The sequence below is a fragment of the Plasmopara halstedii genome, assembly GCF_900000015.1.
Source record: "Plasmopara halstedii genome assembly, contig: Scaffold_350, whole genome shotgun sequence".
Taxonomy (NCBI): domain Eukaryota; phylum Oomycota; class Peronosporomycetes; order Peronosporales; family Peronosporaceae; genus Plasmopara; species Plasmopara halstedii.
In genome coordinates, this window is record NW_020187271.1 from 759,813 (window position 1) to 781,701 (window position 21,889).

Below are 21,889 nucleotides of genomic sequence, written 5' to 3' on the forward strand. Positions count from 1 at the left end.
ATTTGTAGCGTCAACACGATGCAAGACCAGTGCGCCCATTTCCTTTAATTGAGCGCAGATGCGTTTAGAATCGGGGTACTTCGTTATAAGTTCGTTGTAACTATCATAAGAAGTCGCAGTCAATTGGAGTGATATTTCATTCCGTCGATTCTTGTACTGTTTCGCCAGTGCCAATGAATATGAAAAATTACCATCACCAAGAGTAAGAACACGATGTTGACGAAGTTTTACAGATCGTGTCGTAGCCATACGCGACTTTTCATCTTGCTGCAATCCGACAGTACACTGCGTCGTTGCCAGTTCTGTCATTGTCGGAGCTCTTGGAGTGGAGGAGCAGCGTTCATATATCCATGTCCTTTGTTCATCTTCCTTACATTATTCAAATATATTGTATTGTAATGATAGCTTCGCTTCTAGTGTCCAAGTCATAATGACCCCTAAATCACACACACGTCACAGATTATTCAGCCTTAAGAGACGTTACAGCCATAAATGGCACGTCACATGCCCTTTATATCATCTAAAGCAGAAAGTAGACAACTCGCTTCAATTATATGACGTCGTTTAGTCTATAACGGCCAGCGTTAGTACGCAACGACCTCAAAGTTGAAGCTGTTCTTCTTGTCGATAGTCGCTCATTCTGTAATTTTTAAAATGACGCTCAATGCCCTTCTTCACCCGCATAAACTTGTTCCTATCTCACCAACTTCATTGCTAAGTAGCACACTAGCACTTGTTGTATTCTGGGCTATGCGTCAAGGTCGGCAACGACAATTAAGCTGGACAAGTATTCCGAAACCTCCTCGTGGTGAGCAAAATCAGCTGAATCGATCATCAAATCTGACAATACCTCGTGTCAAATGCGTGGAAAAACGATTGAAGGAAGGCTCAGCAGCGTTTTATGAATGGATGGTCTCATTATCCTTACGATTTCATGGCAAGCCGTGGCTATTGCAACGTTCAGGACGTCCCGACGTGATGATTTTAACCTCTCCATTAGCTTTCGAGGATATTCAACGAACATTTGCAATGCAGTTTGACAAACTTGACAGCAAAGCAGAGGGTCTAGTGCACGACGTGCATGGTAAAGCTATTGTAGAAGTAGGTACTGATAGCTTTCGTTCGTCTGCAAAGATACAGCGTTGGCTTGCAACGAGTGTAGTGAGCTCACCTCTATTAAGCAAACGAGTGACTGAAATTGTGAAGCAGCACCTTCAATGGCTTTTGAAGAATCTTGACGACACGAATCTTGACAGTAACGTCGTATCAAAGCTGATGCGACAATTTGCAACGAAAGTGTTTATAGAATTGGGTTTTGGACTCCAAAAGACCAGTGAGTTTGAAGATGCTCTTGAAGACATTGAACGGTGTATCGCTGAACGCAGAACTCGTCCTATGATTATGTGGAAGCTCGAGCGACTCTTCAATGTCGGCAGTGAAGCTGCACTTCGTCACAGCGTCGATGTTTTGAGTGCTATCACGTCAGATGCTGTTAATGCAAAGAAGAGGAATCACGGCACACGTATTCGTAATCAATGTGAGTGTATTCTCGATATCTTAAGTCAGAAATGCAGCAGCAAGCTTTCAAAAGATGCGAACTTTTTAGCAAATTATGTGCTAAGTCTAGTGGTAGCAGCAAGAGATTCGACTGCACAGACATTGACAAAGTGTCTAGAATGTCTCACACATCATGTTGAGGAGCAAGACAAGATTCGTATCGACCTTAACGTTGCAAGAGAAAAGTGTCAAGATGTACATTCCGTCGTGCGTCTTGATGCAGTAGTGAAAGAGACACTACGTTTGTATCCTGTCTATCCATTCATTCGACGTCGAGCTACATGTGATACAGTGCTTAGTGATGGTACATTTGTTGCAAAGGGAATGGAAGTAATGATGGATCTATACACGATGGCTCGACGAGAAGATGTTTGGGGTTCGGATTGTGCAGAGTTTCGACCTCAACGTTGGATCGACAGAACAAGTGGGAAATTGCGTCCTGTCTCCAGCTACAAGTTTAATGCTTTCTTAGGAGGTCCACGTTCTTGTGTGGGTGGTAACATCGCATTAAAAGAGATCAAGACTGTCCTTGCGTCCATAGTATGCGGTGTTTATATAGAATAGTCACATGACTTAATTTATATATTTTGAAAAGTATTTGTGTCGACCAAATTTTCTTAACGAAATTCTAGCCATGAATTCAACGTACGTCTCAGATGATGGGAGCTCAACGGAAAGCCAAGACAATTTTCTTTATGAAGAAATAGACATCAAGCGTGAACCACTTGTTGAAGAGTTTACTACCGCTGCATTGCCTACTATTAACACTAAAGTTCCAGTCATTGAGACGTTGCCTATTGTTAAGACTGAAGTTCCAAATGTTGAGACTTTGCCTAGTGTTAAAACAGAAGTTCCAGTCGTTGAGTCTGCAGGCGACATCAATCATGATAATCTCAAGCGTGACATCAAATCTGAGCTTATCAATACCACAACAAAGCGCTGCAGTACGTCTGGCTATCCTCTTCTCATTGAGACTCAAGCCGAAATGCTGGATTGTAAAAGCTGTCTCGGAATGCTGCCAAGATCTAGCTTTTCAAAATCTCAGCGAAAAAACAAAAAGGCTGCTAGTCGCAAGTGTCACGTGTGCACTGGAAATGTGATACGTGGTCCAAAATCATTAGAGAGAGCTATACGAAAGAAATTAAAAGTCTTGTCAAGTACTTCTCGACTTTCAACGTCAAAGAAACAGAAACAAGAGACGTATGCTGTATTTGTGAACCAAGTAGGAAGATTAAAAATGGCGAAACGAGCGTTGCTGAGAAAGCGATCTGAAGTCTCCAAGTTGAAAGCGACGAAGAGACGAGAGGAATATGAACAACAGTTAGATAAAGAAGCAAAGGATCTGGAGCGACGAACGGTATTACTGAAGTGTGAGAATCCGTCGGCTTTTGAATCGCTCATGAGTGAATTGATGATCAAGAAACCAAGTGGAGAAAAGAATAAAAGGAAGAGCAAATCAAAGAAAGAAACGAGGTCCGTGAAGCGGAAAACAGAGGCTCAAAGCAAACAGACGGAAAAGAGACGGAAGACATTAATTGCTGATTCATCGACGTATGTACCACCTGCAACTTCTATAGAAACTCATCCGATACGAGTGATTCCAACACGATCAAAAGCAAAAACAACGAAAGCTTCTGATGGTGCCACGGAAGATTGCGTGAAGTCGGAGCCAGAAATCAAGCTTAAAACGGAACCAAAGGTTGAGCTTTCGACAGACTGAACGCTAGACGATCCTCAGCTTTGGTAATTACATCAAGTCATGTATGTTTTGCCTACCCAGATTACTGAATTCAAGTATGCTGCATGAACTTTAGCTTTTTCTGAAGACTTCGACAAGAACTAGTCTATATTATCAGTCAGTATTCAAATCAGATGGTACTGCTGGTAAACGCATTAAGATTCGCTCTTCACGTCTTGGTCGCAGCTTCTATAGCCGAAATATCACACGTTTGCTGCATCATCCTAATCTGCGTTTGCATCATTGTTTGCTGTCCTTGGATATGTTCCAGCAATTTCGTCGTTGCATCCAATAGTTGCTGCATTTGTGTCTGTTGTCCACGTAAGAGCACGAGACCATAAAACAATAGACCCATGAAAAGCAACTGTGATACAAATACTCGAGGCGATTGAACAAAATCTACACCATTTGACCTTGCAGATGTCAATGCTCTGTCATCTGTGCTCACATTTTGCGAAGTCAAACAGCTTTCTGTAATAGCAGATTCAGAAATCTCTTGATTGTCACCTTTTGTTTCATTTTTTACTTCTTCGTAAATTTGTGCTATCGAAGAGCAATCTTCAAGCTGTGGAGGAGGCAGAATGACGCGATGTCTTTGAGACTCTAGAAATTCAATTGCCTGCTTTGCCCAAGCCTCAATAGCCTCTTTTGATTCCGACCTCGTTGAAGAATTGATCTGAGATTTAAACCACGTTGCTTTAAGAAAATTCACGACTAAACCCACTTGAACATGACAATAATTGTTTCCATCGCGAGTAAACACATAGCGCATTTCAACTTCAAAATAGTCGCTAAATGGGATTTTGCTCATTCGATTCAGGTCTGTAATGACAAATCGATCCCATTTCACACCACCATTTGTGGTTGTATCCAAACGAAAGCGCTGAGTTCGAGTACATCCTGCATATGGTGGAAGACCTGGAAATGACGTCTTTGGAGGGTGAAGCGATCGTACAATGCGAAACAATGTGTAGTCGTTCTCTTTTGAGATCTCAAATCCATTTTGAATATTTTTCGTGTTATTCTTGTCAAGTGGTTGCCAAGATCCAATGTCAATGTCAATGTCACGAGCCTTCTCTAAATTTGATTGTAAGAATTCTTGTCCCGGGCCATCGTTCCACAACAACTCAAACACACGTTTGACATCCGCACGCAAGTCGCAATCCAGCAACACGGTCATTTTATCCAACAACGGATCTGATGGCAATGGTTCAAACGGTTCTTCGTCGCTTGCAGTTGATTTACCATCATCAAGATGACCATCTTCATCAAAAGTGTTACTTAACGGCACATCTTTATCTTCATCGACATCAATAAATCCAACCGTTGAAATAGGAGACGAAGATGACAACGGTGGGTTCAATGTCGAATTACCATTTGCAATCGTCGAGACAAGATGCTCAGAGAATATTTTATATGAACGTCTACGATCAAGTGCCTCTTGACGAAGTTGCGTTTGACTCGGTAATGTTCCAGGCACTGTGCTCTTACGTTTACTCGCTTCTTGAAAAGCCCGAATGAGTTGATCAAGTCGTAGAAAACACGTATCTCGTAAACCGTTAAACTCGGCGAGAAAGAATGTTTCTTTTTCTTGTGTCTTGACCTGTAGACCGTTGATATAGTAAAACTGCGGTTTTAATAGCGAGAGAATTTGTGCGTACGCGACTTTAAGTGTCTTTTCATCCACGTAACTCTGGAAGCACAATCGTTTGCGTGTTAGTATGAGATGGCCATAATATGGTGTCGTCTCAACAAACAATGCACAATTAAAGATTGAAACTGGTGCTTCATCGTCCGCCAACTCAAATATGAGGACCAAATCGGCAATAGATGGAGGATGTAGACCACCCCACGTCACACTAGTGCTCTTCACTTGCTTGTGAAAATTTCGAATGCGATGAAAACAACCGTCACATACACGTAATTCTCCACGTGTAAGATATGCATGATATGGAATGTTAATGACCTTTGTTGAACAATTAGCACAAAAGGAGCCACCACAATTTCGACAATGATGCCGACCTTTGGATAAAAGTGATCCAATATCTTCTCGACACGATTCACAAGCATACATGTTAGCAAATGGTGGTGGTGGAAGATGTGGATTCATAATTACAATATTATTCCCTTCGATCTCGTCTTCGTTAACACTTCCTGAAGATTGGATTGATGTCAGTGTTGTTGGTAAACTATTACGAAAAAGAATTTTGTCAAATAAAGTAGACGATGAAGTGGCGTGAACTTCATCAGCTGATGACCATGGTGTATTCTTGGGTGACAAAATAGCTTTCAGCGCTAAATTGTCGTTTGGGAGGAATATCTTTAAGGTAGAATCTCCTCGCAATGGATTAAAAGCTCGAGTAGATACTGTTGTTTGTCGACGCAAAGAAGCTGTAGTGGCTTCATTCTTGCTACTAGAAAGCGACGAGCACGACGCAATGCGTGACATTTCATCTTTAATGCTGTAGATTGATTGTGCTCGCGGTGTCATGTCCACATTAAGGTCCGATCCACTAATTTGTGGTAATTGTAAAGCCGATTCGGACTTGGAATGTGGAATGCTAGCGATGTCGGTTCCATCTAGTTGCTGCGCCAACTGCGAGCGTCGTGGAGATGTCTCCATTGATGTGAGAATGAGGAGGTTACTATAGAGTACTAGAGAATTTGAAGAACTCGATGGATTCCTCAAGAGGGGACAGCTGATACGCTCTGAGAACGTAACGGATGTAGCTCCACAATCTCACTGCAAGGAACAGTGTTGCACATGGTGTTCAGAACGTAACCTCACGTAACTCAGTAGATTTTGAAATTTGTATTCAGAAAGGATTCCATTTGTGAACCCATGTGTTACACATGATTAACGGTAAATTATTTTCAAATTTAGATTAAATCAAAGTTTTATTAAGAAAAATAGCAATGAACAAAGTCTTACAAAACCGTCTGCCATTTAGGTCGTAAGTGATCATTTATCGATTGTATCAGTGGTGCCGACGCATGGATTGAATTACCGCGACCACCATGCAGGTTTTCATCCAATGTAAAGCACATAAGGAGCATGTTAATGGTTGTCTCGTAAATCTAATACAATATTACGTTAGATTTTGTATAATTCATTTCTATTAAATTCAAACTTACCGTCAAAAAAGCGTGCGCTACACTGTAAGAAAAAAGCATCACAGCTACAAGCGGTAGAACGGGTGATGGAGCCTTTCAATTATCACAAAGAGTAGAAATAGTCAATCTAAATAAATATCAAATCCTCAATTCGAAAAGTTACGTACATCACTTAGAAGAATCCATGCGATCAGACATGTTGTCGTACATACAATAAGTTTCCCGAGAAGTACCGATGCATGACCAATTCGACTCAATGCTCCAACTCGAATTAAATTTGAAGATATCAACGTGTATGCCAACTAACAAGTCAAAAGTCATTAGATAGAAACACAAAGCTATGATTGAAATTCAAATGTACCTTTCCCGAAGTGTAGAAATCCGTACATTGGATTGCACTCACATACACTGCTTCTTTACAAATATATTTTAAACAATATCGAAAGCAATAGCTGCAACACTGTAATGATTTTGTCAGATAAAACATGAAAGATACAAATCATTGAAACGTACACAACAACACTTGGCTGCAAATTTTGTAATTGCATTCGCATCATATTCGTTCTTGTTTTCAAGGTACAAGAAAAAAGTACGAATGTGTTCGACTAATGCAACCGAACTTGAGCTCAAGGCTAATGTACCCAAGTGATATTTAATTGTCAATTGAGCTGCATAGGACACGGGATCTGTCATTTCAAACTCTTTAAATCCAGTAATGCGATTTTCCGGGGCAAAATACCACAACGAGATAACAATTGCTGTAATCATTTCTCCAATAGCTAAAATAAAGTTCACTGACCAGTACATCCCCCACAAATGAAACAAAAAGAGCCAACGTAACTTTGTACTCACTTGAAATGATTCAATGACTACTTGGATTGAAGTTGGAGAAGTGGCAGAAATTGTAGCAATTCGCGTCGATGTTTCTCCTGCTCCAAAGAGAGAAACTGTAACGAATAGTCCCCAACCAAAGAGCAGTAAAAGCAATACGTAAGAGATAAATGGAAGGATGAACAGTCGCTTAAATTGCGATAAAGCTCGTGCAGCATGCGAGATAAATGCTCCTGCGAGTAATAAACGCGACATGTTGATAATAGCAAAGAGCAAGAACAAGATGGCGGCGCAACACATGACAACAGCACTGATTTGAAGAGAACTGAGCATAACAGGATCGTTTTCGTACGACTGCGAATCGGAAGCTGTACGCAAAAGACGATAACTGCTGTATGCAAGTGTCGTTTCAATGGCCAAAGTGGACATAAAGACACTAATACAACCACAATAACGTAATAGAACGAGATAAATTGCGGCCGTAGACATGGAGATTGCAGTGCCAATTAGCAAAACCTGCCAACACTATAAACATCGAATATTAATAAGGTGTACGATAAGCAAACGAATCGTACAATCTTTGTTCGTACATTACCAAGTGCACCCACAAACCGTCCTAAAGTGTCTTGTAATTGGCGAATCATCACTTGATCCGAATTGACTACAGAAAAATTTAAATTGTTTATAAACATTTGATCTCATTTTAAGAATATTTTTTTGTTTTAAATACCTTTGGCCGGTGCACAAACATACGCCCATCGATGCGTCGCGTACGATGTGAAATGCACTTGCTGCATCTCGTGCGATCCATTCACTCGCTTATGTGACTCGACAGGCAAATGTAGCGTTATATGCTCTCCAGTTGTTTGAGGACAATGCTCAACACAAACGCCAAAATCTGGATTTTTTGGAAAATCTGGAAAATACACAAAATGATGTTTTCCACATGTTTGTCCTTGAAAATCAACTCCACTTTCAATTTCTTGTGCAAATGTACTGCTACTTTCGTGCGACAATGCTGTAATAGCAAGGGCAATCATTCCAATCCAATATGTCGCAAAGCACCCAAGAAAGAGAATGTCTGTACACTGGCGCTTGGGCTCTTGACCATTGTGGATAGAACGACGTAAAAATGCGGAAGTGCTTCCTGTGCTTGGAGATAGTGCAGCAGCAGTACGTGTGCCAGGACTTAGTAGAGGCTTTCGTTCACTGAGCTCGTTACTTCCCATGCTGCGATTATTGGATTGCGCCAAGATCTTTTTGTCGATGGTTTCATGAAATTGTAATTTTTAAAATTAAATCCAATTTAAAGATTTAATTTTTAAACTGTGTACATTACCCAAATGCGATTTGATGGTAAGATATTGGAAAGCTTAATTGATAAACCTAAATTGTGATTTAACTTCCCCTTTACTTGTGGATTCGTAATGTACCAAGATTTTAGCATACTAGCAGAGTAGAATATCGGATTGCTAGAGTCCATAGAAATGGTAGGAAAGATGGAAGAAGCATACTTGAGGCTTGGGCATTTCCATCCATAAAGGCAACGCACTGAGTACAATATGAGTAGAAACTAGCTATTTCGATTGGATGTTCGCTCTCTAGCACCCTTATGTGTACGGCACAATAATCTAGTGCTGAACAGAGGACAGAGTCATGATTCGTATCAAAAACTAAGACAGATGCCCAAAAAAAGATAAGGGTTCAGTCAAACATGAGTTTTGTGGCTTAGGACTACAAGCGTAATATAATAATTTGATCGGAAAACAGTAACCTCTAGTACTTTACATAGAATCATGAGTCAATGAAGTTTGTCTGACCACAGTAGATAGTCATACTTTGTTAATAATAGTGCCGTACTGATTGATAACTTGACGTCGGGTTATCCATGATCATTCTGACCCACTTTCCTTAGAAGAGGTCACAAACCTAAATCGGGATCTGATCCTCAAGGTTGCAAAAAAAATTAGGAAAATGGTTAAGGTTTATTCGACTGACAAACACAAATTTGTTTTTTGAAAATCAAATAGTCCACGTAATCAAATTCAGTAGTTATACCAAATACATTTTAGACAAGTCCCGGTTTTTCTCCCGACGGATGCGTCGATTCCCCGAAATTCTGCCCGATGTTTCCCGTGTCCCCTGGACTCTGCACCACGTTCTCTGAGTTCGGCATCTGCTGCGTGTTCTCTGAATTCGGCGCGTTCTCTACGTTTGGCATCTGCTGCGTGTTCTCGACGTTCGGCATCTGCTCCACATTTCCTGGATTCGGCATCTGCTCCACGTTTCCTGGATTCGGCATCTGCTCCACGTTTCCTGGGTTTGACGTCGCATTCTCTGGGTTTTGCACGGTGTTTTCTGGGTTCTGAACTGCATTTTCTGGGGTCTGCACAGTGTTTTCTGGGTTCTGCTCTCCATTCTCTGGATGCTGCACCATGTTCTCTGGATTTTGCACGGCATTGTCTGGGTGTTGCACGGCATTGTCTGGGTTTTGCACGGAGTTGTCTGGGTTCTGCATGACATTGTCTGGGTTCTGCACAACGTTGTCTGGGTTCTGCGCCGATTTGTCTGGATTCTGCAACAAATTGTCTGGGTTCTGCATTGCATCGCCTGGGTTCTGTACCACGTCGCCTGGATTCTGCACTGCGTTTCCAGGGTTCGGCAATGCGTTTTGTGCTGGAGTCCCGTCTGCACATGTGACATTACCAATTACTGATGTAATCCAATCAACAGACGTCGAGATACGAGAGTTATAATCTGGTGACCCTTCAGCACAGCCGTAACCCCAACTGGAGATTCCAATAAGAATATCAGGTAAATCTGGTCCATTTGGGTCTGTTTTCTTCTGTTCTAGAATAAGTGGTCCACCAAGATCACCGTCGCAAGGTCCAATGCCCTTAAACCCACCACTGCAAACGTATGACTCATCAAGTTGGAAAAATTCCATGCATTGAGCGTCTGACCAGACCTCAACATCAAGACTACGTAGCTCATTCGAGTATTCACCGGGATAGCTTGTAAGACCCCAACCCATGACCTTCGTCCACATACCAGGTTTGATATCCGAGTCATCCTGCTTTGCGAGCTCAATGGGTGGAATAGTACATGGACGATCTAAAGTCAATAGAGCAAGATCGTAGCTACCATTCACAACGTCATGTTTTGTATGATTCTGCACTTGCACGACCTTAAAATGTTCACCTTCAGTCGCGACTCTCATAGAATGCGCACCTACGGTGACAAAATAAGGTCCAATGCCATCTGGTTGATAAGCTCCACACATTGCCGATGTGAGCACGTGCCGATGAGAGACTAAAGCACCAGCGCAGTAGCAATCTGCGTCAGGTTTGGACCGAAGGCATGTCGTATATGTCTTTGTGTTGATTTCAACGACTTTTCCACCGATAATCAACTGTCGGGAGGCATGATCGGCGTTAGCGACAACGCCTGAGATTGCTATCGAAGCTGCAGAAATTGTGGATGTAAACTTCATGGAGTCAAGCGCGAAGTTTGTAGTGCGTTAAGCAATACGAGGAGAAATTGAAAATGATACGAAAACACTTCAGAGCTTCAGATACTTGAGTTGATAAAACACGAAAGTGAGACCTTCAATGGTATACACAGAACGTAGGAATTTTCAAAGTTGGCGCTACAGACATAACGTCGCTACAAAGTTAAAATCTGATGATTAAATTGACCACTTGTAGGATTCAAAATGAGATCGGCAGAACGTTTCAACTAACAATAAGTTTATTTTTCAGCTTGGGCGTATCATGATCTAATCTGAAGATTCAGTCGACTATTCGTAAGATTTAAAATGAGATTGACAAACGAACGTTATGTATCGTAAAGTATGTGGTTACTATCGTATTTCGATCCAACTACTGAGGCTTACCACTACATTTTCAGGGAAGTTTTCACCACGTGTATGCAAGTTAATGCTGATTTGAGGTAGTACACTTCTCTGCTATCTGTCTTTGCTTTCATTGCAAGTAGTTGATCGTTTTTAAAACGATCAAAAAAAAGTGCATAGTCCTTTACAGTCTCAATCGAGATTTTGTATTCAAATGATAAGTCATGATCATCCTTTCGTCACTTGAAGCTACCAACTCCTTTTCTCTGCAAATCGTTCTATGTGAGCTGAAAACGTTACATCTGCTCTATATAAAACTCTACGATTAACGACGTTTGTTATCAGGTTAGTACATGTCTTCCTTTACATTTACGATCGACACAGGATTTTGTGTTTGGAGTCAAAACTCTAAATAATGATATTAATATTCGAAAGATAGGTCTTTTTATTTAACTGAATCCTAAATATTTGAGTCCCGAATTTGCGGTGCATTGTTTCTCGTAGTCTCCTTGAAACCTCGGTAGCGGTCAATGTAAACCCGGGGTTTCAATAACTAGGAAGAATATTGTAAGAGTATGTACCGGATCAAGATGTTACTTCGTTGCTTAAATGTGCACTTTTGTTCAATTGTGCATGTTTGTATGATTGTTCAACACTTCCGATAAGACTTGAGTAAAGGGGAGGTTTAAAAGACATAGCCTCACATTAAGTAGCAAATATAGTTTTATTGTTGAACAATATCCTTTGGAAATAGAAGAAGTACTTTAATACTTGTCTAAATGAAGCGTACAAGCTCAAAATCTGCGCGTTGTTCAAGGGGGCTGTCTGAATTAAAGCTTCTTCTGGGCAACGTGCACGGTGTAACGGGATCGAGTTTTGTAATCTTGTGTACACAAATGATACGATTGTATTGAGGACAAATTGGTGCAATTGTGACTTTTTGAAAATACCGGATTTTCAGTATTTATGAAATTTATGGAACTCGGTCTGATTAATTTTAGGACGTCACCCCTTTTTAGAAATCGTGTAAGCATGTTAAGCTCGTGTTGTAGGGTTTTATACATTACACTTTAATCCCGCTCTACCCGGCCCGGAACCTCCCGGTTCTGAAGTGAACAGCATTCCACTGCACCACAGGATTGGTTGAACGGAACTCGGTCTGAGGTGCACGTAAGCGCGACGTTTGATAATAACGAATAAAAGAACGTATGTATTCGCTATCAGACTTAATACGATATATGCTTAATAACAAAACAAGCTAGTTCACCGCTGTTAGCGGAATATCACTCGCTAGTGTCAGTAATCTTAGCTGCTCTCAGTTACGCTCCTTGTAAGAGCACACGGACCCAAACCCTGTGCGTTTAATAACAAGAACACTGTGAGCCAAAGCTTTTTTACATAGAGTGTATGTTGTCTGTTGTACATGGTAGCACTTGTAGTCAATCCCACGACCGAGACATGAGAAGACTATATCATCAACGAGGATGGAACGCGAAACGGTCTTTCCCCATGACAGATGGATCAGCTAAACAAGTTCTTGTCGATTTTGGTTCCTAATAGGTTCGGGAAATTGGCATCGCAAGTGCCGAACGAAGTGACGGAACGCCTGGAAAACCCACAAACTCATACGATGCGCTGGCGAGAAATAATCGATTAAACCTCCCGATACCGAGCACGAGGCCGCAGATCTTAAGCTTCCAAACCGTGGCGGGTATAATCGCTTTGAATTTTTGATGTAAGATACTCAGTCATATTCTTAGCCATATTACAGAGAAATCAACAGCGCGCGACACTAGCGGCCCGAAGTTGGGAGGTCGCGCATGAAAATAGTATACGGGGGTGCAGTATCCTATGTTAGAGATACTTGTGGTATGAGACGATTTGAAGTGACCAATGTCGCAGGCGTCCGCTTCGTCTTACCAGACATACCATGCGCGCTTAAACATTTTGCCGGAAGGAGAGAATCAGATATCATGCCCAAGAGGTACAAATTTGCATCGACTCGATGGTAGCAGGCCTTTAATTGGAAGTTGAAGCAGCTACTATCTTCATGGGGGGTCTCATAACAGATGTAGGTTGTTTCGATCTTTCCGCGTTCACCCACATTTTTGTCAAAGCAGTGGGTGTCGCATTAGAGATGAAGTATAAGAATCGTGTCACGTGGCGCAATGGATTTCTAAAGTACAGAAGACGGAAGATCTATGACACACGAGAGAAGATAGACCCGAGTCATACTAATACTCCGTGGTACAAGCGGATTTTACATCTTTGGTAATATCGAACATCTGCGTCCTGCGTATCTCCTTCTCTCTTTATTCTGCTTTACAAAAGATCGAGCTGCCATGCACCGCTCGGCGATCTCGTTGCGAAGAGCCGGGAGTTGTAATTTGCCTTTTGGGATCGAGATTAATGGGAAGTTGGATTAAACAAGCAAACCTCGGGGGATGTTAGCCAAGGGTTGTTGTCTGTCAAAACTATCGTCTTGGGCTTCATAAACATTAGGAAGGCACTGACTAAGCTGAAAGCATCGTGCGAATGCGTAAGACCCATAGCTGTAAATAGTAGTCTAAAATGCTGCAGTCGGATACACCGATCCTCTGGCTATCAGCAGGACAGGTTGCAAATCCTGTGAAATGAGAAGACTTTGATAGCGTAGAACCCAGTTTCGCCCTGAACCCTTACTAGATATATGAAGCCATCCTATGCATGGCGTGGATTGGAAACCATAAGCCACAAATCGACTGGATGCCGTCGACATTTGGTGCTAAGCACTTCACTCCCAGTGGTGATTCGAAAGTTCATGGGCCCGAAATTATTTGAGAAAAGAAGCGCTATCCGTGTGAATACGGAGCTACGATATTTTCGATTCGGGGCGTGACCTTGTCCAATTTGATGAGCAACGATGGCGTTGACCACAGTTTAGAAAGCTCGCGAGATAGACGCGGCAGTGAGACGCGAGATTCAGGATAAGACAGGAGGAAGAGATCCTGTGTCGCATTCTCCCGAGTGTGTATCAACTGAGCCGAGAATACGCAAAGGTACGTCGTGGTTCCCGAAATGTTAAAAAGTGTTGGAACGTGTTACCTGCGAATTTAGATTTAAGCGCCTGTTTGATAGCTAGTGGAGACGAGTGAGCGCAAATTTGTGTCGCGGTCTTATGTGTAAGCGCCGGTTAAGACTAGCAATTGTAAGCTTGCTTAAAAGAATTAGGCTCAAATCGTTAAGATTGATCCATCCTTGTGGCGATTTGACGGTACTGCTAAGTCGAACATACCGTGGGGCCACCGAGTGGAGCAGTAAAACTTCATAAGATTTGGCTCGTGATTGAAGTATTGGGGAATCGGAGACGAAATAAGTCTCCCCTCTTTATTGCTGGCAAAAAATTTCGTTCTGCGCAAAGTATGGCAATACGGTGAGCATCTTGAAATGGTAAGCTCGCTATCTGACGCAGACGAGTCTTTTGTTGCAAACTTGCAAAGTACAAAACGCGAGAAGCAATACAGCTATCATCACAGATTGTGTGGTTTATTTTCATCCCTTGTTATAAGGATATAACACGTGGATGCAAGGAACCCGTCTCTCGTGTTGCCCAGCTGATCATATTACTAAATCTGATTCCTGGGGCCTTAGTATGGTGTCACAATAGTTGGCCCGGATCAGACGAGCAGCTTGAAGACAAAGATGATTTTTTTCGAAACGAGTTTGGCGGATGAAGTGAGTCCCAGTTGGCTTCGATTTTCTTTGGCTAGCAGCGATTGGCGAATCGCGCATAGTTACATTAAGTTCAATGCAACAATGTTTTGAGGCACAAACATCGATTCCTGGAAAGAATGTGTTGCAGAACTGCCCCAGTCTATTGCATTATGCTCAATACACCTGACTGGGACGACTAGAATAGTTGCCTCATAACAAGAAACGAAGTTTCTTCTCTCATTTTGGCAAATGTTACTTACTGAAAGTGGCTATTATGCCACAGGGTTGTCTGCTGCTCCAGCCACGTTCGGTAATCGGCTGACACAATCGTTCGAGCCAAAATGTAGCGAAATGCAAGCTTATTTCAACGAAATATTGTCCATAGTCGTGCAAAGCTCATGTAAAACCACTTTAGAAATTTGAGAACAGTGCTCAAGTGTATGCGCGTCAATAAGCGATTCGAAAATATAGACAAGTATCACTTTGGCGTGGGCGAAATCTGGCTACTCTATTGGGAAGCAAAGTCTGCCCTATTAAGAAGAAAAGGTTGTCGGCAGATCTCGCAAAGATAACGCTATTGTAGATTGGCCACTGTATTTTACCAGAAAGTGTTTGGCCTAGCCAACTGTATGCACAACCATAGAGCAAACCAAACCAACATGGCACGAGCCTCGTCAAACTTCTCCAAATCAACGCCAGACAGTGTTAAGTTGCAGCGGATGTGGCGTGCCATAGTTTTATCAAGTGCGCACCGATTCTGGCTGTTTTGAATCCTGATCGGTCATTTTGGGTCCCTCGTAATGCTTCAGCCTTTGGAGAGACTGCGCTTTAGTTATAGCAAACGTCAGTTAACATGAAAGTAAGATTGCAACGAATTATGATGGTTCCAACCGGCAAAAAAGAAGCACCCGATGTATGATAAGTAGCTTCTTTAAGTATGGTCTCATCAGCTTCAGGAGGCACCCTATTGACTCCCTGCCATTTAGAACTAATGCACAACATGTGATGTTTTACTCAGCGGTGTTGCCAGCAAATCGTATCAATGCTATCTTTGGTGAGTAAAGGTATCCATCTTGTCATCCTCTATGAAATATGTCGGTTTAATGTGGCATGTGCACTTTTGCGTAGACCTGATTCTGAGCTGTCTGGTAATCTAGTCAATTAATGAGCGAATACAACAGCATACCGGCCAGACACAACATGCGCTGCGCTGATGAAATGCTATTGATCCTCATCCGCTGGATGCACGGTGAAATGGCTGCAAACAAATAAATGCAAAATGCTTAATAGAACGTAAGCAACCCACAGCGTCATGCAGTATTTTTGGTCTGTAGGAATCACTTGTGTTTGCGTCATATTCGACCATTCACGGCCGTAGCAAAGACGGGATACAGAGAAATTTGACCGTATTATGTGGGCATCTTGAAGGCATACCACTACCCCGCTTATCCGAGCGAGTCGGGCGCAACTTGCTCTATTGGAGACAAAGCAACGTCTCTGCTACTATCTGTTACCGAGTTCCATCTGCTTCAAATTAGCGACGTGGCTGGAAGGCCTCACGCCAGGCAGTGCAATGGACAAGCTCAAGGCATATCGAGATCTGGTGTATCTCGGCTCCAGACTTATGCTGTGTCTCTCGGAATGAGAATACAATAGCTGGTGGCAAGAGGGCCGACCTCCGCCAGCACTGATCGATGAGCATAGGCGTTTCTTTTTAACGCGAAGCTTTTGGTGGATCGATGAGTACACCGGGGCTGTAGCCAATAACTGGTGAAATGGAATGCTCACTCTCAGTCTAAAGACTCGTGGGATATTTGCGCTCTGCTTTGATAAGATTTCCCTCGTGTCCTGGTCGCTTACGATCTACCTAACGCACCCTCAGCCTTTATCGCTTTCAGTGAAGTGGCAACATCACACGCCGCACCGCACTCCCAAAGCACAACAGAAAATCAACTTCCAATTATTAGGATCCATGGTCGATATTATTTAGCTGTCATAAAGAGACGAGTGGGATTGCACTAGTAGGGTCATGAGATGGGTGGTTGTCAACTCGACTTTTGTGACGTCTTCAGCATTTCCTTTTAATGAATCACTTACAGACATACTTCTGTTGGTGTTTATGCAATGCATCTCAACCTTTTTTCACAACTCGTCTGCGCTGAAACATTGAAATTTCGCTCCAGACAGACATATCCGCTTTGCCAAAACTGGTTCGGAAGACTTAGTACGGATTAAAAATGTATTTTTCTTGCCCAGTGCGCAAGCTGAATCATATTCAACGGATGTATTACCAGCTTCTAAAATCCAAGATTAATTCCTCATTAAGTAAACTGTATTCCCGTATATTGCTGTTCTAAGGACACTTATTACTGCTGGGTTGCAATAACCTGCTAATCGTGCTCGTTTTGTGCTTGGTGCGAGCCAAAATCCCCCTTGCATAAGCTAATAGGAGCTCCGCGTCAGCATGGTGAGCATCTTTAGGAGACTAAATTTGGTGGTCGCGGCGTTATAATTTGGGCAAGAGCTGGCACACACTTGCGTGCAGTTGATTTAGATTGATTCGGTGAGCCAGGTTCGGCCCGTTGGTCACTAGTTGGACATCGATATGAGCTCCAAGGCAGGGTTGCAACACTTTCTGCCGATGGAAAGGAGAACCGAGGCAGAGATTCGTGCAGCAGGGATATCTCCATGGGATACATCAAAGCAATGTATCGCCGGGTGAGGGCAGAGGTGTTCGACCAGAACTGGAAGACTCACTAGGACCATTTACATCGAGCATCTCCACCCCCAAAAATTGGTTCTTTGGTCGCGAAGACTCCGCTTCGAAACGAGGCTCGTTGATTCATTTAATTTTGTGTGCGGGAGGACAATGCCGGTGAAAGTACGCTCGGAAGACCAAGGTCGTTAGAAGATTTAAATTCCAGGCTCGGTGTCAAAGCCCGACAAACTTGGTGTGGTTCTTAATTTGGCTCACATATCAATGGGGAATGACGAGGCAAGTACTGTAGTCTTGTGTACATGCACATGCAGTAAACCTGCATTTCTAACAGGCCGGTGTTATTGTACGAAATGGACATACACTAGACAGTTAATTACCTGTAATGATATAGAAACGGTATTATAGAGAGACGTGACTCCTTAAGGGAAGACTCGTTGTACACGCCTGCTAGCTGCATATTATTCAATGAGAGCAGTTTTGATATGAGTTGTAGTTAAATGTATGTAGCTAGTACGAACATCAATACAGTTCATTCTAGATATATATACTCTTGACCTACCAGGGCGAACTAAGAGTCCTAGTTTCCATGATGGTCCTCGTCGTTGCTCCCGATAAAAGTGCACGAGTCCAATCTCTATGAGTTAATTAATACAGTCGTTGAGAATTAAAAAACTTTCATGCGCAAAGTGCGCGGCAACCCCGTTGGAGCATTACTGTCACTCAGAAGCAGTATATCATATACACCAACTAATTGTCACTCAGAAGTAGCGTACAACAAACATCAACAACGGATATTGAAGAAAGTGCAGCCAATAATAAAGGTCTGTTGTTAATCCTTGCCAAAATCAGCATTTGTGTCGAAATGTTACTGCATTTGGCTTATCACATGCATTCGTCACATGCGGCAAGCCTATCTAGCAGTGAAAATCGACGCCAAGTAAAAAGATCTACTCTCACCACCAAGCCCGGTTTTGCTTTTCCACCGAAGGAATTGTCCATGCAGTCGGGTTGTTCTATTTAAGCGGCAATTCGTGTGTAGCACCAAGTCATTCCCGGTATCCTCCTTGAATCCAAGTGCAACTCGCATGGTTGCTCTGTTATCACCACGTGATTATATTACGCTAACAATTTCTTTCAGAATCGTTGTGAAAAGCTATTCCACTTACTGCACTCAGTGATCTGCGAGTGTCCTTAATAATGGACTACTTCGCGACGAAGGATGAGCTCAGTTGCTCCTCAGGTACAAATTTGGTGACTTCATCTTGTCCTTTCTTAGCAAACAATACCTGCTGGCCTCACGCTATGCATTGCGTAGAGCATTCTTTTTGCATATAGTTGATGCAAAATGTACGGGCGCAAACTAAGCCAAATTACTTAGAAAAGGCTCCAGATCAAGATGAGCGACGCGCACGGGGTTTAAGCTGACCCGTTCTCGTAAAGTCAAATCTTTCTCTGTGTTAAGTGCACAGCATTTCCGTTATAATCAAGCAGGGTTAATTATTATTACAGATGACAAACATTGGAAGTTTCGTTTAACTTTAGCTCACATACACGTATTTACTGTGTCATACCCATCGTTCATGCGCTGTTAACGTGGAGTTAGCGAGCCAGAATCACTTTGACTTTGAACTCGTCGCATCATCCATATTCTCTACCTGTGTGTTGTATACTTTACTCTTAATACCTCAATTCGACATTGAACCTGCAATTCTTGCTGAATATCGACGACGATTTGTAAATGAACCGGTTGAAGGAGATCGAATACCTGTTGATATGGTCTGCCAGCTCTCCTGTAGCTTCTACTGACTGCTTTGTGCGCATGATCATCGTGAGATGGGGTCTATCAGGCGGTCACTTATGGAATGATCGATTTGTACTTGTAGACTATCTCCTGATAGCTATGCCGACACCTCCGCTTATGAATGAAGATACCACCTTCTTGCGATTGTGTGACTATCCAAAGTAACTTCTAATTAAAATGGTGCCTTTTCTCAATTACCCGATGGCGAACATAAGAGCACGGAGCTCTTCGGGCTGAGTCCTGCTGCCCTCATTCTCGCGGTCTCTGAGCTTGTCTGCTCTACACTTTTCTTCAACTATAGACAGTTATTGTACGAATCACTGTTTCGTCGGCGTAGAAGCATTGAGTCGTGATAAAATTTACCTCATCTACTCATCATTCCTTTAATCACTTAACAGATCTTTCACGAAATAAATCTTTGGAAAGTCTATAAACATACTTTAGCATCTCTCCTAGGCATAAGAAAATACATTGCTACCTTGCGATAGCTGACAGTCGATCAAGTATTTTGGACGCAGTAAAGCATTTTAAAAATTACCTCTTTTCACTCAAGAGCTCCAAACCCAACGGTCTACCCACTGATGAAAATTACCACCGCAATTGCTGCTATATCACTGGCTATCTCGGGCATTGCTGCCACCGCTGATCACACTTCGCGACACTTAATTACCGGAGGGACAGTTGTCCCAATTGGAACGAAAACGTACACTTGCGGCCTTCGTAGCACACCTTCTGGTAAAAACTTCTGCACTCATCGACGCATGCCCTTGCTACGGCAACATGTGCAGCGGGTCATAGCGAACAAACCCCACTCTTTGTGTCAGCGGGCTCGCATGTCGTCGAAGGCACTAGCGATGGTGAACAAATCAAGGTTGTGTCGGTCCAAAACCACACGTATCATGAAATGGACGGCGATGCCTTCGACTTCGCTCTGTTGACATTGGGGACGCCTAGTAAGTTTAAACCCGTCAAGCTTGTAAAGAGGGATGAATCAGACATTATTATTGGGATGTCATCGACGGTCCTGGGCTGGGGGAAGAGCACCCCTGATGGTCCTATATTGGAGGAACTGCAAGCTCTTAAGGTTTCCGTATGGAATAATGAAGAGTGCGCTCGATTGTACGATGGCTTGAGTGATTTATTCATGTGTGCTGGTGGTATTCTTGGCAGGGATACATGTGATGGTGACAATGGCAGTCCACTTATCAAAGAGATGGGCTCAGGAGACGATGACGACATTCTCATTGCTCTTTCAAGCGTTAGTGTCCTCTGCGGTACGCAGAATGGAGTGCCATCCACTTACTTTCGTGTTTCCATCGCTATCGATTGGCTCGAGTCTATCATCTGTGCCGGTTCTCAACAGTGTCAATTCAGTTAGTATTAGACGGCAAAACAAATAAGTCACTGCTCGCTTTTCTTTTCAAGATGAGTATGAAAGAAGAATAATAGTTCATTCAATAATTTCCAATCGGCTCTGAGATTACTTTTGTCATTCTACTTCGATAATAATGATCAACTGATGACGCGAATATAGGGATTTTTACTTGTAGCTTTTCTACGTGAAGAAGTGCTTGGCGAACACTTTACTTGCTCTAATTCTGGTAAGGCAAACACTGAAAACAAAGCTTCACCGAAACTGCTTTACCATGCTGAGGTGCATAGAACCCTTATATCCAATTCAGAGATGAGTCTGTGTAAGAATCTCACGATGCTGAACGCATCTGATTGAGGGCTCCGCAGAACGCTGATTTTTTTATTCATTTTCTGTGGTCATAGAAAAAAGGTTAACTTAAACTTTACGGACGTTCAGAGACGTTCTAAGAAACTCATAGTTCTGGGATCAAAGTGTTGCATGTGAATATACAACAAATTCTCGATCACTAAGCAGATTAACACTGCGTTCCAATCGGTGTGCAAAACAGAAGTAATTATGAGACAGCAATGTCCGGGCACTTTATCACAAAAACGGAGACTTTGCATTTACACGTTATAAAGTTTATCTTGGCTCTCAACTTGATTTTGTCATTAAAACATTGCAAAATACATTTCTCAAGTAGCATCGGCATTTGAAAAGCTGTTATTCTCATACAGTTGTTTAAGACACGATGGATTTCGAGATAAATGTCGCCGAGGGCTATGCTGGACTTCCCTCTTTTTTGGGCCACCAGTACAGCTTTCATAAACAATGAATTTCATACACTATCAAGTCATACAAAACAACAGTAAGTTGAATATGTGCCAAACGTGGGTAGATCATGATCTTCAAAATCACATGCACTCTGTATTCAGACATTCAGCAATACCAGTATGCAATAAAGTGGTGTATCTGCTCTTTTTTGAGAAGAACGATGGTAAGAGAAGCTGATCTAAGCAGAAAGTAAGCGACAACTAAATTTTATGTATTCGGCTCAAAGCCACAACGCTAGACAATTCTTCCGGAATAGTAGCTCCAGCTAACCGTTTGAAGAAAAACTTTGAGGCTTAACTGTTTGGCTGCTACAACATGTGCGAGGTTGCCAAAATGCGAGCATACAAACAATTTTATTGTGTAGGTGATGAGCGATGATGATAGTAAACAATATC

General features: G+C 42.4%; 6 protein-coding genes across 6 annotated transcripts in view; 2 read left to right on the forward strand and 4 right to left on the reverse strand.

Moving 5' to 3' along the window:
- PHALS_09204 (FOG: Zn-finger) overlaps nt 1-309 on the reverse strand; it is a gene marked incomplete at both ends in the record, with an annotated part of 1,552 nt that extends 1,243 nt beyond the window's left edge. The window contains one exon of the mRNA XM_024724663.1: nt 192-309. Coding sequence (XP_024575517.1) covers nt 192-309 — 118 coding nt within the window. The remainder of the gene's footprint in view (nt 1-191) is intronic.
- Nucleotides 310-654: 345 nt separating this feature from the next.
- Nucleotides 655-3,400, forward strand: PHALS_09205 (Cytochrome P450; the record flags this gene model as incomplete). The annotated part of the gene is made up of 4 exons (XM_024724664.1): nt 655-2,097; nt 2,153-3,219; nt 3,296-3,300; nt 3,372-3,400. 4 exons carry the CDS (start codon nt 655-657, stop codon nt 3,398-3,400), a joined length of 2,544 nt encoding a protein of 847 aa, XP_024575518.1.
- A 64-nt stretch (nt 3,401-3,464) lies between these two features.
- PHALS_09206 (Membrane trafficking and cell signaling protein HRS, contains VHS and FYVE domains) lies at nt 3,465-5,918 on the reverse strand (the record flags this gene model as incomplete). Its single annotated transcript, XM_024724665.1, has 1 exon — nt 3,465-5,918. One exon carries the CDS (start codon nt 5,916-5,918, stop codon nt 3,465-3,467), a length of 2,454 nt encoding a protein of 817 aa, XP_024575519.1.
- Nucleotides 5,919-6,223: 305 nt separating this feature from the next.
- PHALS_09207 (choline transporter-like protein) lies at nt 6,224-8,469 on the reverse strand (the record flags this gene model as incomplete). The annotated part of the gene is made up of 7 exons (XM_024724666.1): nt 6,224-6,373; nt 6,431-6,502; nt 6,577-6,711; nt 6,771-6,869; nt 6,923-7,765; nt 7,831-7,901; nt 7,971-8,469. 7 exons carry the CDS (start codon nt 8,467-8,469, stop codon nt 6,224-6,226), a joined length of 1,869 nt encoding a protein of 622 aa, XP_024575520.1.
- An 839-nt stretch (nt 8,470-9,308) lies between these two features.
- Nucleotides 9,309-10,733, reverse strand: PHALS_09208 (serine protease trypsin-like protein; the record flags this gene model as incomplete). Its single annotated transcript, XM_024724667.1, has 1 exon — nt 9,309-10,733. One exon carries the CDS (start codon nt 10,731-10,733, stop codon nt 9,309-9,311), a length of 1,425 nt encoding a protein of 474 aa, XP_024575521.1.
- A 9,477-nt stretch (nt 10,734-20,210) lies between these two features.
- Nucleotides 20,211-21,791, forward strand: PHALS_09209 (serine protease trypsin-like protein; the record flags this gene model as incomplete). The annotated part of the gene is made up of 3 exons (XM_024724668.1): nt 20,211-20,580; nt 21,559-21,657; nt 21,721-21,791. 3 exons carry the CDS (start codon nt 20,211-20,213, stop codon nt 21,789-21,791), a joined length of 540 nt encoding a protein of 179 aa, XP_024575522.1.
- Between the last annotated feature and the right edge of the window lie 98 nt (nt 21,792-21,889).